The sequence below is a fragment of the Calidris pugnax genome, unplaced genomic scaffold (assembly GCF_001431845.1).
Source record: "Calidris pugnax isolate Ruff unplaced genomic scaffold, ASM143184v1 scaffold32, whole genome shotgun sequence".
Classification (NCBI taxonomy): Eukaryota; Metazoa; Chordata; class Aves; order Charadriiformes; family Scolopacidae; genus Calidris; species Calidris pugnax.
Genome location: NW_015090783.1, coordinates 8821037 through 8832482, shown reverse-complemented (window position 1 = coordinate 8832482; position 11446 = coordinate 8821037). Strand labels below are relative to the sequence as shown.

Sequence of the window (11446 nt, the reverse complement as noted above, 5' to 3'; positions counted from 1 at the left end):
TTTTTTTTTTTTTTTTTTTTTTACCTAGTCCCTGACTTAAATTGTGTTCAAATTAGTTTTAAAGTTCTGTTTGATATTGGCTGGTTCAAAAATTGCAGGGAAAAGTAATTTTCTGCACATCATCTGTGTTTCCATCCGCCTTTCATGTGCTGCACAATGTGAAAATCCCAAGTCTTGGAGCACTGTTGGTCTGGTGTCCACAGAATACCTGTGTTTATATATGTATGAAGAAGAATAATGGATTTGCAAAGCATCTAGTTCTGATACACTTTCTACTTTGCATATCAGGAGAATACAGAAATCTAAGGGTGCCAGCGGATGTTAAATCTTACATGAATCTGAGTGGAAGACCTGTTTGAAAAGTCACTCAACTAAATGGTATCATTGCTTCTATTGGGATGGTCTTCCTTTCCTGTCACCCTAATGAAGCTATAAGCATCTTTATTTTTCCCACTTGTAAGAACGACTTCCTATGTTAGTGAAGAGCAGAGTGTTCAAGCTACTGAGATTTTTATTGGGGCTTCTAATTGGATCCTGGAAAATTGTGGTGAGGAGATTGGTCAGTTATTATGACCCTGGATAAAGAGAAATGCTTGCGTGCTCTTGGGGAAAGTTTGAGAGCTATTGGCTATGGCGATGTATATCACAGGTGGAGTGTTCAGCTTATAGAAGAGCTGTAGATCGTGGCTTCTGAGTAGGATGGGAGAACTTGATCGCATGACCTGATGCCTCAGTGGTGTAGTTAAAGAACATGGTATGACTTTGGGGGGGGAAGTTGCAGCCCCTGGGCTGCAGCAGGTGAGGTATAGAGGTAAGTGACACAACCTTTATACGTAAAAGCATACGCTGCTCCCTAATTGCCTCTTCAAAAAATGATACTTGTTAAGAAGAGACACATTAATGACAAAATCTGTCATCAACTTTTGGCTGAGGACTGTGCTGATAAGTTCCTAGCAATCTCTGCTGCAGGAGTTTGGGAAGAAATTGCACTGTAGGAAATTTGTCAGCTGTGTGTCTCCTGAGACCAAGCGCTTCATCTTCCTTGTGCCTGGAGTAAATGTTCTTCTGTTCAAAGCTGGTGAGAGCTACAGGTGGTTGTTTGGAGTTGCTTGTGGGACCGCAGGGTAACGACAGCAGCTTTGTGCCTTCAGCTGTCCTGAGGAAGCAGGGCTTGGTTTTCAGGGATAACGTCAAGGTTTCTTCTGGAGTGGCTGGTGGTTTTGTTGTGCTTAGGGGGAGAAAAAAACCAGCCAAACAAAAAAAACCCAACAACATACCACCTTGTATTTATTTTCTTTCCAAAATCAGCTTATTTGCTAATAAAAATGTTCTGTGTTCTACCTTCAAGAGTTTTACAGCTATTTTCTCATTTTCCCGCATGGTGCTTGTGCTCCTCCTCGTGTCCCTGTGAGCAATCTCTTCTCAAACCCAGGGTCCATGAAGCTGAGCTGGACACGTGAGTTGCCCAAAGCTGCCCTGAGGAGCCCTGCTGTTGGACAGGACCCTGCTGTTGGACAGGACCCTGCTGTTGGAGACATGTAGGAGTCACAGGGGGCAACCTGGTTGCCCTGTGGCTAGCTGCCAGTGGCCTGATGCCGGTGAGGTCCGTGCCAGTAGAGGTGTGGAGCCTTGGAGATCAGCTCTGTGTCCCACAGCAAGTCCACCGACCCAAGGCCCAGACCAGAGCAGCGTACTCTGTTTGGGTGCCCTCAGAGATACCTGCCCATTGGCAGTACTGGGGAGTGCTCAGCCGGTCTACCGTGAATCCATCGGTAAATCTGGGTTTGTCGAACGCCTTTTTAGCCCAGTCTCCTCCCCGTTCCCCAGCAGTGCCCTCGGTGCCGCCGCGGTTCCAGGCCGCGCTCTCCGGTGTCTCCGGGCAGGGGGCGCTGCCTGAGGCCCCGTCGCTATGGGAACGGGCGCGGGGCATGCTGGTCCGAACGGGGACGCACCCCCAAAGGGAGGTCCGGTCCTGGCCAATGAGCGCTCGGGGGGGCGGTGCCCCTGACCAATGGATGGCGGTTGTGCGCAGGGGGCGGGGCTGGAGGCTCTGGGGAGCGGCAGCGCCCGCGCGGGTCGCTTGAAAGAACATGGCGGCGGAGAGGGTGGGGAGCGGCGTGCGGGTCCGCCCGGTGCCGGTGTAGCGGTGTGTGCGGAGCGGTGAAGCTCCCCCTGGTGCGTGAGGGGAGTTTCGTGAAGAGAGCGGAGCCTCATGAGGCGGTAGCGCGGCTCCCGAGAGGGGCCGGGCGCGGTGCGTGTCCCGGCGGCCGCCTCTGCCTTTCCCGCATCCCTGGGGAGAGGCCTTGAGGCTTTCGCCGAACCGGAGCGGGGCTGGGAGGCGGCGGGGTTTGAGGCCACTCCGTGGGTGCCCGTGTCGCTCCGGGAGCTCCGTGTGAGCAGGCTCTGCCGGCGCCGAGCCCAGGCCGTGCCTATGTCTCTGGCCCCACCGGCCAAGCGCTGCCCGGCCCCGGGACCAGGCTGTGAACGGCGGTACCTGGGTGAGCACCGGGCAGAGTGGCTGCTCCCCTAACCTCGAATTCTCCTCTTTATTACAGGTCGTACGGGTGATCAGACAGCTGTGATATAGGATACAGATGCAGCAGGAGTGTGCCATTTGGTCTCTGGAGGAACGCAACGCTGAGCATGACGTTGCAGCTCATATAAGGAGTATAATCGTTCATAATGTGTTCCTCCTGAATGCTAGATGAACTTCAAAAATCAAGCAAAAATGTTGGTGAGTAGTTCTAGAGAGGAAAGTTCTGTGGGTACTGTGTAATCCAGTCAGACTTTATCTGCAGACTGGTGTCTTTATGTTCCTTTCTACATCCCTTATATGCACTTCTCTGGTTCTTCCCCTACTCTTTCACAATTTTTTGTGAAATTTTTTGTCTATTTAAGTCCTTTGCTCTCCAAAGAAAGTACTTGGAATGCTAATTCTGAGTTCCTAGTCTCTTCTGCAGCAATGTGACAGGAAATATAATCCTACCTGGCAGTGTACTGAGGGAAGGAATTTTGTGACTCACCAGACCTGTCATTTTTTTCCTCATTGGCCTGGGTTCTGTTACTGTTCTCCTCAAGGGTGCTTAGAGCCACGGACTGTTTCTCAAACTCTCATCTCGTTACTCAGTTGTGTGCTAATGGCACGAAGCCTGGTGCCTTCAGTCTTCCTATGGCAGGAGACCTTGGCCTTCACAGGCAATGAGGGATTTTGCTAGCAAGGGGGGGGTTGTTATTGTAGTTAAGGGAAAAAATTGGGGGAAGGGGAAACAAACAAAAAAGAGAGACTTCTGTGTATTTATTTTCTTTCCACAGCCAGCTGCTTTGCTAATAAAAATTTTGTATTCTGCCTTTAAAAGTTTTATGGCTATGTATTTTTTTTCCTTAGTGTTGCTTGTGCTATTCATTTCCCTGTGAATGTGGATTTGTTAGAAAGTTTCTTTTCTCAAATCCAAAATATCTAAACATTGTGGGTAACCATCCTTATAATTTGGCCGTTAATTCTGATAATAATAGACCTAAATAGGGAACAAAGGGGAGTTAAAATAAAGCCTTTTAGGAAGCTTTGCCTAAAATATTATTTATTAGCTCTGCCCTTTTGCTTTCCACCACTACTTTTCTATTAAGAAGCCCGGGAACTGCTCTTCTAGTGAACTCAAAGCCTGAACCAATGGCACAGGGGTCAGCAGATGCCCTCGAGATCTCCGAGTGTTATTTTAAGGGTTAATTAAAATGCCTTTAGAATATCTGTTGCCTTGTGTTTGGGTTTTTTTTTTTTTTTTTCCCGTTTTCTAATGCGTTGAAGGAAAAGTTTAAAAGAATCGCGTTCTTTCTGGCCGCTTTGTGCCGGCGGGGCCGGTCCCGCAGCCCGGTGCGGGTCTTGCTGCCGGGGGGGGGGGCGGTGCGGGTGGCCCCGGGCTCCCCGGGGACTACATCTCCCGGCGGTCTGCGCGGCGGGCGGGGACTACGGCTCCCGTGGTGCCCCGGGCCCGGCTCCATCCGGGTCCCGGCCACTGCTGTCGGCGACTCGTCGCCATTACGGGGCAGCGGCGGCCGAGCCGGGGCCGGGGCGGCGCCGAGGAGCCGGTGGGTGCCTGGGTGGCGCCGACCACTCGGGCGGCAGGCAGCGCCGGGCCCCGCGGGGCTCCCTCAGCAGCTCCCTCCCTCCTCGCCCGGAGCCCCGCAGGCCCGGCCCGGCCTCTCGCGGCCCTCCCCCGGTTCGAGCGGAGCAGCGAGAAGATGTCGCCATGAAGGAGGCCGAGTCCGCGCTGCGCCGCCCCCGCCGGTCGCCCCCGCGGGCCATGAGCCTGGGCCCCCGCCGGCTCCGCCAGCGCCCGTCCTGCCCCCCCGCCCAGGGCCGCCCCTCACCCGCCGGGGCGCCCGTTGATGCTGCAGAGCCCGCCCGGCCCGACCCCCGCCTCAGCCTCCGCCATGGACAAGAGCAGCCCCTGCGGCTCCGGTGCGCCCGGCTCCTCGGCCGGCGGCAAAGGGCAGCAGCCGCGGTCCGCCTCGGCCGGGCCCGCCGCGGGGGAGTCTAAGCCCAAAGGCGGTAAGAGCGGGGCTGGGGGAGAGTTCTAGCCGCAGACCGGGAGTTCTGGGGGGTTTCAGGCCGGTAGCGGCGGCCCCTCGGCGGGCTCTGGGTGGGAGGGAGGAGCGGGGTAATCGCGGGGCCGGGGTCGCGGTGAAGCTGACCCGCTCCTGGTCGGGCTGTTTGTCTCTGGGCCGGGTTTAATGGGCTTGGTTTCAGGTCACGGCTTGTTTTTGCTTTCTTTTTCCTTCCTCTTCCGGCTCTGTTGCCTGTTGGACGAGCTGTGGGTCCTGCTCCTTCCTGCCTTTAAGGATTAACGCGGTATCTCTGTTAGCGTTGGAATAATCAGATTGAGAGCTAAAGCTTTGGGCTTATAGTAAGAATATATGTTTGCCCAGGGCCTATTAAGAGAACCATTAACTTTATTCTGTACTAGAGTGCACTTTTACGTCTTGCCTAAGGAGGTCTGGTATCGATAGACAGTGTTCCCCTTACCGGCTGTGTTCCAGTAACCTGCTTTGGAGCAGCTCAGAGTTTGTTAAGTGTTGTTTGCCCATCTGGTGTTTAAACCCAAGCCTTACAGCTGTGATTGCAAACAGCCAGTTTTGCTGACATAGTGCTTCATGAGGAGCCATTATGGTTCCTGTCATCTGTCTTTTCAAGGTAAGACCTGAGCCGCCTCCGGTTCTCTAAAGCTGTTCAGGAGCAGAGTGTTCCTGGCAACCTTGCATATTTTTTCTTTTCTACAACCTAGAAATGGGGCAGTAGTGATTGAAGTTAGTGTTTTTAGTCCCAGAAGTATGTATGCGAGTGTCAACAGGTTGCTGCAACAGCACCGCTGAACTAATTTCCTTCCTTCTCAGTGGTTTGTTTCAACTCTATTACTTCATGTCTCTGAACTCCATTACTTCAGGTCTCTGAAGGCAGCAGTGTATTCCGAGGGGTTAACAAAATGAGTTTCTGGGAGGTGTTGACTCCTCCTTGGACCTTCTAAACACACTGGGATCCTGGGTAACCAAGTATTACCTGCTCTTCGCCTTTTTTAACTGATCTTTCCCCAGGACAGACTGACGTGGGAGTTGGCTCACCCACAGCTCCCCAGGTTGTGGTGTAACCGTGCAATTCTAGTTAAGTTTTAACTTCGCATTCAAACACATGCAAAGTCTTTTTAGGAAGAACTTTTTATGCAGTCATTTCTGGAAGAGCTCCTAACTGTTTTGCAAAGGTTTTTTTTTGCATCAGCAATAGGATTGGATGCGAGAGTCTTATTATCCCTGGCTACTGTTGTTATTTTTCAGTCACTTATTTCATTTTTTCCCCTGTAATGAACAGACCAATGGAAGCAGAGGGTTTTGCCTGTTGGATATGCAACAACAGTTTTAGAACCAGATCTTTGGGTTTTGATGGAGTAACAAAGCATAGAAACTCCTCTGCATGTGTTGCAAGAGGCGGTGTGAAAGGGCAGCAGACAAGAGGTTTTCCTGTCGAGGAGAACCGGTTTCTGTCCCACCAAGAGGTACCTCAGCCCTACAGCTTCTTCTTGTAGTGTGGTGTGTTGCTGTAGGGAGGATTGTTTACAGAATATAAGCATCTTTCAGTAAAGATTTAAGGTGGCCTGTCCTGTCCCATGGCTGGTATGCCTTTAAGTAGAAGAAGCAGTATCTGGAGTGAAGGAGGAAATAAAATGCCTGTCATTCCAGCACGAAATAAAAGTGTTAAGTAATTTTTGTGGAATGCCACTTTTTATAGTCTTGAAACAATGTTATGGTAGCAGAGGAGCAGTGAGGGGAGAAATCCTGATGTACCATACTCTTCTACTCCAATACAATAGACTAACTTTTAATTAAAAACAAACCCAACTTTTTTTAAGACCTCTTTTTCAATAAAAGAGAAGAAAATTTTGTCTTGACATAATTCCGCTTTGAAGATGCTTGTTTCTTAACTCCAGTGGAGGGCAAAGGGACATGGAATGTGTTGCTTCATCAAAGAGGCCTGGCAAAATTAGAGTTTCTTTTAGTAGAAGCAGATATATATATTTGGAATATCTTAACTGGAGGGTACTGAAAACTAAAATGAGAAGATTCCGTTTGCCAGATAATGGCAAACAACCACAGGACGAGCACACAGGACACAGCTCTGTTAGATCGTGGCTGTGTTTTGGCAGCAGTTGCACACAAGACACTGGCATGTCACCATATGGGATTTTTTTTTTTTTTCTTGATTTCTTTATCATTCTGCAGGTAGCTGATGTGGTCCACCTGATTTCTCTCCAGTTTTAGGAAAGGTATAAGAGGTCTTCTGAAAACCTTGTGTCTCCTTTGAAAAGGAAGGTATTCTTGATGGACCACAGATTCTCCCCCAAACGCTGCGTAAGTGCCTTTTGCACTGATGGTTGCTGGATTTGAGTCTAGTCAAGCTCTTGCCATTTAGATGCTTTTTGGAGTTACCTTCTGTGATCAAGTCCAGCTGAAGAAATGAAGAACTGGAAGTTCACGAAACCTTGCAGTAGCTTCTTCCGTTTCTCTTACAGCACAGCTTGAAATGGGCTAAATAGGATACTGTAAGCTCTTGTGGAAGTTGGATTCCAACTATCTTTCAAACTTGGCCTTAAAAACTAAATTAAACTTCAGATTTTCCAACAGAAAAATTTCTTTGGGTTAGATTAGCGCACCAACAGGAGTCACGTCCCGTTAGGTGGAATATAGTAGTGGAGGGGAAGTAGGCTTGTTGGGTTTCTCTGCAGTCCTCGAGGCCTGATGGACAACATCAGTTCTTACAAACTGGGCGTTATTATGGTGTGAGCTTAGCTGGGGTGTGTGACTGCTCCGTCACCTCTTGCTCACTGGAATGTTTGTCGGAGCAGCAGCAATAGCTTCAGTGTGTTTTTGTGAAGTCACCCTGGGGCTTAGTGTGATCCACCACCCAAGCCCCTTATGCAACACGGTTGGCTTCAGCACGGCTCCACTGAAAAGAAGTGGCAAACAAAGATGGAAGGAAACCACAGTCCTCACCCCAGCAGCAAACTGCTGCAGCTCCAGGACCGAAGCGGTCACCTAGAGCTGTTTTTAGTCCTGTGAGCTTGATCTCCTCTCTCTGGGTCTTTGGAGGTAGAGGTCCTCTAAAGGAACGTGGCATCCAGCAGGAGAAAGCACAGATGTCAGGGCTTGCTTCAGAAGGCAGAAGCAGCTTTGTTGCTAGTTTTATAAAATTATATAGACAATATTTTTTTTATAAGTCTGTGTTCTCTTGGAGTGTGAATGGGTAGATCATAGGTTAGATCTTGTGCGACCGGCAAAAGGACCAGCTGAGGAGCTGAGTGAAGAGTAAGCACCTCACCAGTGCTGTTGCTCATTCCTAATTTGCCAAAGAAATAAAAAAGCGATCTAAACCTTTATTACTTCAAACTGGGATCTAACAAGAGAGGATGGCAGTGAGAATCTTCCACTTTTCTCCATGCGTGAGTGCAGATATCGCTGTCCTGCCCCGCTCCTCTGGGAATGCAAGAAGGGATGATGCAAAGCAGAGAGCAGCCTGACACTGGCATGCTGGAAAGGTTGGAAGGAACGGCACTGCTTACATTCAGGGTGGGGGAAAAAGTGTTCCAGTTTACAAATGTATACTCCAAACTCTTGATTGTCTGTTGACTGATTTAATGTCTACTCTGATGGACCAGAATCCTTATGTGGGTAATTCTCGCAATCAATAACATCAGGTTTGAAGCCTTTTTAGAATGTCATGTAAGGCCCTTCCTAAAAAAGGCGCAGGCAGAGAGGACATTCCTATAGAATGTGAGAGTCATTATAGTGACTCCCAAAAGCTCTTGAGTTGGTCTGAAAGGACTTGTAGCATGACAGGAATGTGTATAAACCAGCTGACTGACAAATTTGGTGGTGACTAACTTGATTGAAACTCTGAAGTGGTAGGAAATTCTTCTGTCATCCGCAGGTACAGGCTGTTCCTGGGCCTTGTAAAGACCCGCTTTAGGCTGAACTTTTCTTCTTGAGTTGTTTCTTTTCCCTCAGTTGGTGATTGCAGAGAAACTGCAAAGTTGCTGTAGATACAACAGGCATGTGTCCCTCTAGTCACTGAAATTGCAGATTTAAGAGGGTGATTGAGCTCTAAACTGACAGGCTCTCCTCCTGAATAACTGAAATGGTAGTCCAAACCTCTTCAAAATGACATAATTTTTTACCAGAGACTCAGTGGTGTTGATTTCAGCCTCTTTCCTCCAAACACTCTCAAAAAAGGTCTATCTAAATAATCATTAGGCCAGACCTGGTCACACCCTAGGTACTTGGCAGCTTCTGATGTGTTTTTTTTCCTGATAACGCTCAACCCATGTCTTTAGCCTGACGAGCTTTACAGCCCTGTGAGCTGTGCAGGCGTGTGTCTGAGTTATACGTCTGTGGTTCCGACAGACTTGGTTCAGTTCTGCATTTAAGGGATCAGCCTTTTGAATAGCAGAGTAAACAACCGGTTCTGGCGAAGAAGTTTGTCTGCAAAATGTCTCTGTCGCATCATGTGGAAGTAATGATGGTGCCTTTTTACTTCTCTACTGTAGTTGTGGGGAAAGACTCAAGTCTGCTGGTGCAAGAAACAGCAGATCACCACAAAGCCCAGTCAAGCCACTTTTATTACTTAAGAGTAAGTCAGATCCTCATTAATGTGCGATAACAGACTTCCCAGTCCACTGCCCCTCTCTTTTGGGGGGTGCAGGTGGCAGAGAAAACTAAAAATAACAGAAAAGTGAGACTTGGTGAGAGTGATTTAATTCCAGCTGTTTTAAATGCTCGGGCAGATTGGAATCGGAGCTGGGGAAGGGGAAAACAAAAGGCACAGGTAATGAAAACTGCCTGTATAAGTAACGCGATCCTGAATCACACACCTCTCTTTTGGGGGGTGCAGGTGGCAGAGAAAACTAAAAATAACAGAAAAGTGAGACTTGGTGAGAGTGATTTAATTCCAGCTGTTTTAAATGCTCGGGCAGATTGGAATCGGAGCTGGGGAAGGGGAAAACAAAAGGCACAGGTAATGAAAACTGCCTGTATAAGTAACGCGATCCTGAATCACAGTAAAATTTACATTAAGGGGTGGGGAAGACTACGAAGTGTGAAAAGGCAAACTAGTAGGCTTTTATAAACTGGATCTAGATATTGCATGAGGCGTTACTGTTTGCATAACACTTAGCGAGTATCCAGAGTGACTCTGGGGCTGGCTGGTGTGGAATGACTTCTGGCTGGGACTGTGGAGTTCTGCTTCCAAGCTTATCAACATCCTTCTTCTACAAATAAAATTCAGGGCAGTTGGTGGAAGAGCTGGGTTCGGTGACAGGTTTGTTGTGTCCTTGGGGCAACTCTAGTCTTGTGTTAAGACTATTAGACATACCTTCATAGTATGAATTTTCTGTTCTAGCAGTCATAACGAAGCAGCTGGTTAGACCCAGGAAACCCCTTTCAGGACTGATTTTTCTGCTCTTGTGAGGTTTATTTCTGCGGTATTTTGCTTTGTGCTTCACCACTGTGCCATGTGTTAAGGTCAGTGGTGCGCGCAGCGTGCTTTTGGGCAAACAGGTCTCATTGCAGAGGCTGGTGGACTTAGTACTTAGATATTAGGTACTTGTCCTGCGAGGCCAAAGCATTGGTTTCGTGCTTCAAGATCGATTAGTATTTGTTGGCCTTGTGAAAGAAAAGGGTATTTTTAAAACAGTATTAGATCTGTTTGGGTCTTTTAAGTGTAGTGGGCAGAACGGAGCGAAGACAAGGAATGGGGTCTGGCAAAGTGGGAGACTTCAAGACAAATGCAGGCAGCAGCGTATTTATATAAGGGAGCGACATGAGAAATTGTGTGCTTTCAGAAAATTGAATGAAAAAATGAAATAATTGTTGTCATTTTTGTAATGGGGCATGAAGATGTGGTTGTGTTTATCATTAATGTACCAGGCAACATGCTAACGTCTGGTGATGGCAATTCCAAATCTGGATGAAGAAAATTCAATCATTCTAATAAAAGATAAAGCCCAGCAAATGCATCCTTTTATGCTCTTTGACCAGTTCTTTGGGCAGTGGTAGGAATGAAGTGATTTTGGTTGCTGGGGGAAGTTTGGTGTCCCAATAAGCACTAGGCTTTTAACCAGGGCCCAAGGCAACGGCCGAGGTGGACACCTCTGGCTGAGGAGCAGTACATGTGGGCAACTCTGAGGCTGCTGATCTGATTCTTGTTTCTTTTTTTTTCTTCTTTTCTTTCAGATGGAAAGAATGCGAGTGGATCCAAACAGCGTTATAATCGTAAAAGAGAAACTTCATATTCAAAAAATGAGAACTTTTCCAGTCAGTCCCGTCGCTCCAATTCACAGAAAAGCAAAGCTTTTAACAAGATGCCCCCTCAAAGGGGAGGTAGCGGCGGAAGTGGCAAACTTTTTAGCTCTAGTAATGGTGGAAGACGAGATGAGGTGAGAATTGTAATGCCGTGCCTCCAAGGCCTTCTTTCTTGGGACGAGAGGATCGCTCTGACCTGCCTAGATAGGTCTTCTGTGTTCAGCTCCTGGGCTGGGAAGGGAAAGAGCGATAAGAGGTGCTAACATCGTTGAGATGCCAGAGTGAGTGTGAGCCGAACAACTTGGCAACAACAGAAGAGGAGTGCTCTCTGCTCTGAGAGACTTGCAATAAAAAATGCCATCTGAGGAATGGGTACCTAGACAGGCTGTGTACATACCTCATGAAACAGAGGTCTTTCATGAAAATATCTAGTGATAACGATTTCTAGCTTTTAAGCCTGAGGTGATTGTGTCTGACCACTTCAGTGTACAAATTTGCATGTTCTGGTGGTATTGGGAAATTAATCATATTAGCCTTGGTCACATCAAGATGGAGTAAAGCCAGACCGAGGCTTTTATGCTGACGTGGGTCTAAACACATGTAGACT

The 11446-nt window shown here is 48.2% G+C and overlaps 1 protein-coding gene across 3 annotated transcripts in view; it reads left to right on the top strand.

Moving 5' to 3' along the window:
* Positions 1-11446, top strand: part of RNF10 (ring finger protein 10) — a 29281-nt gene that overhangs the window by 659 nt on the left and 17176 nt on the right. Inside the window, exons 2-3 of one of the 3 annotated variants that reach the window (XM_014962183.1) lie at positions 2556-2734; positions 10771-10973. In XM_014962183.1, the coding sequence (XP_014817669.1) occupies positions 2698-2734; positions 10771-10973 (240 nt within the window). In that variant the 5' untranslated portion in view covers positions 2556-2697. Of the gene's footprint in view, positions 1-2171; positions 2735-4005; positions 4547-10770; positions 10974-11446 lie in introns of those variants that run through there. The other 2 variants (XM_014962174.1, XM_014962167.1) reach the window with 2 other exon arrangements.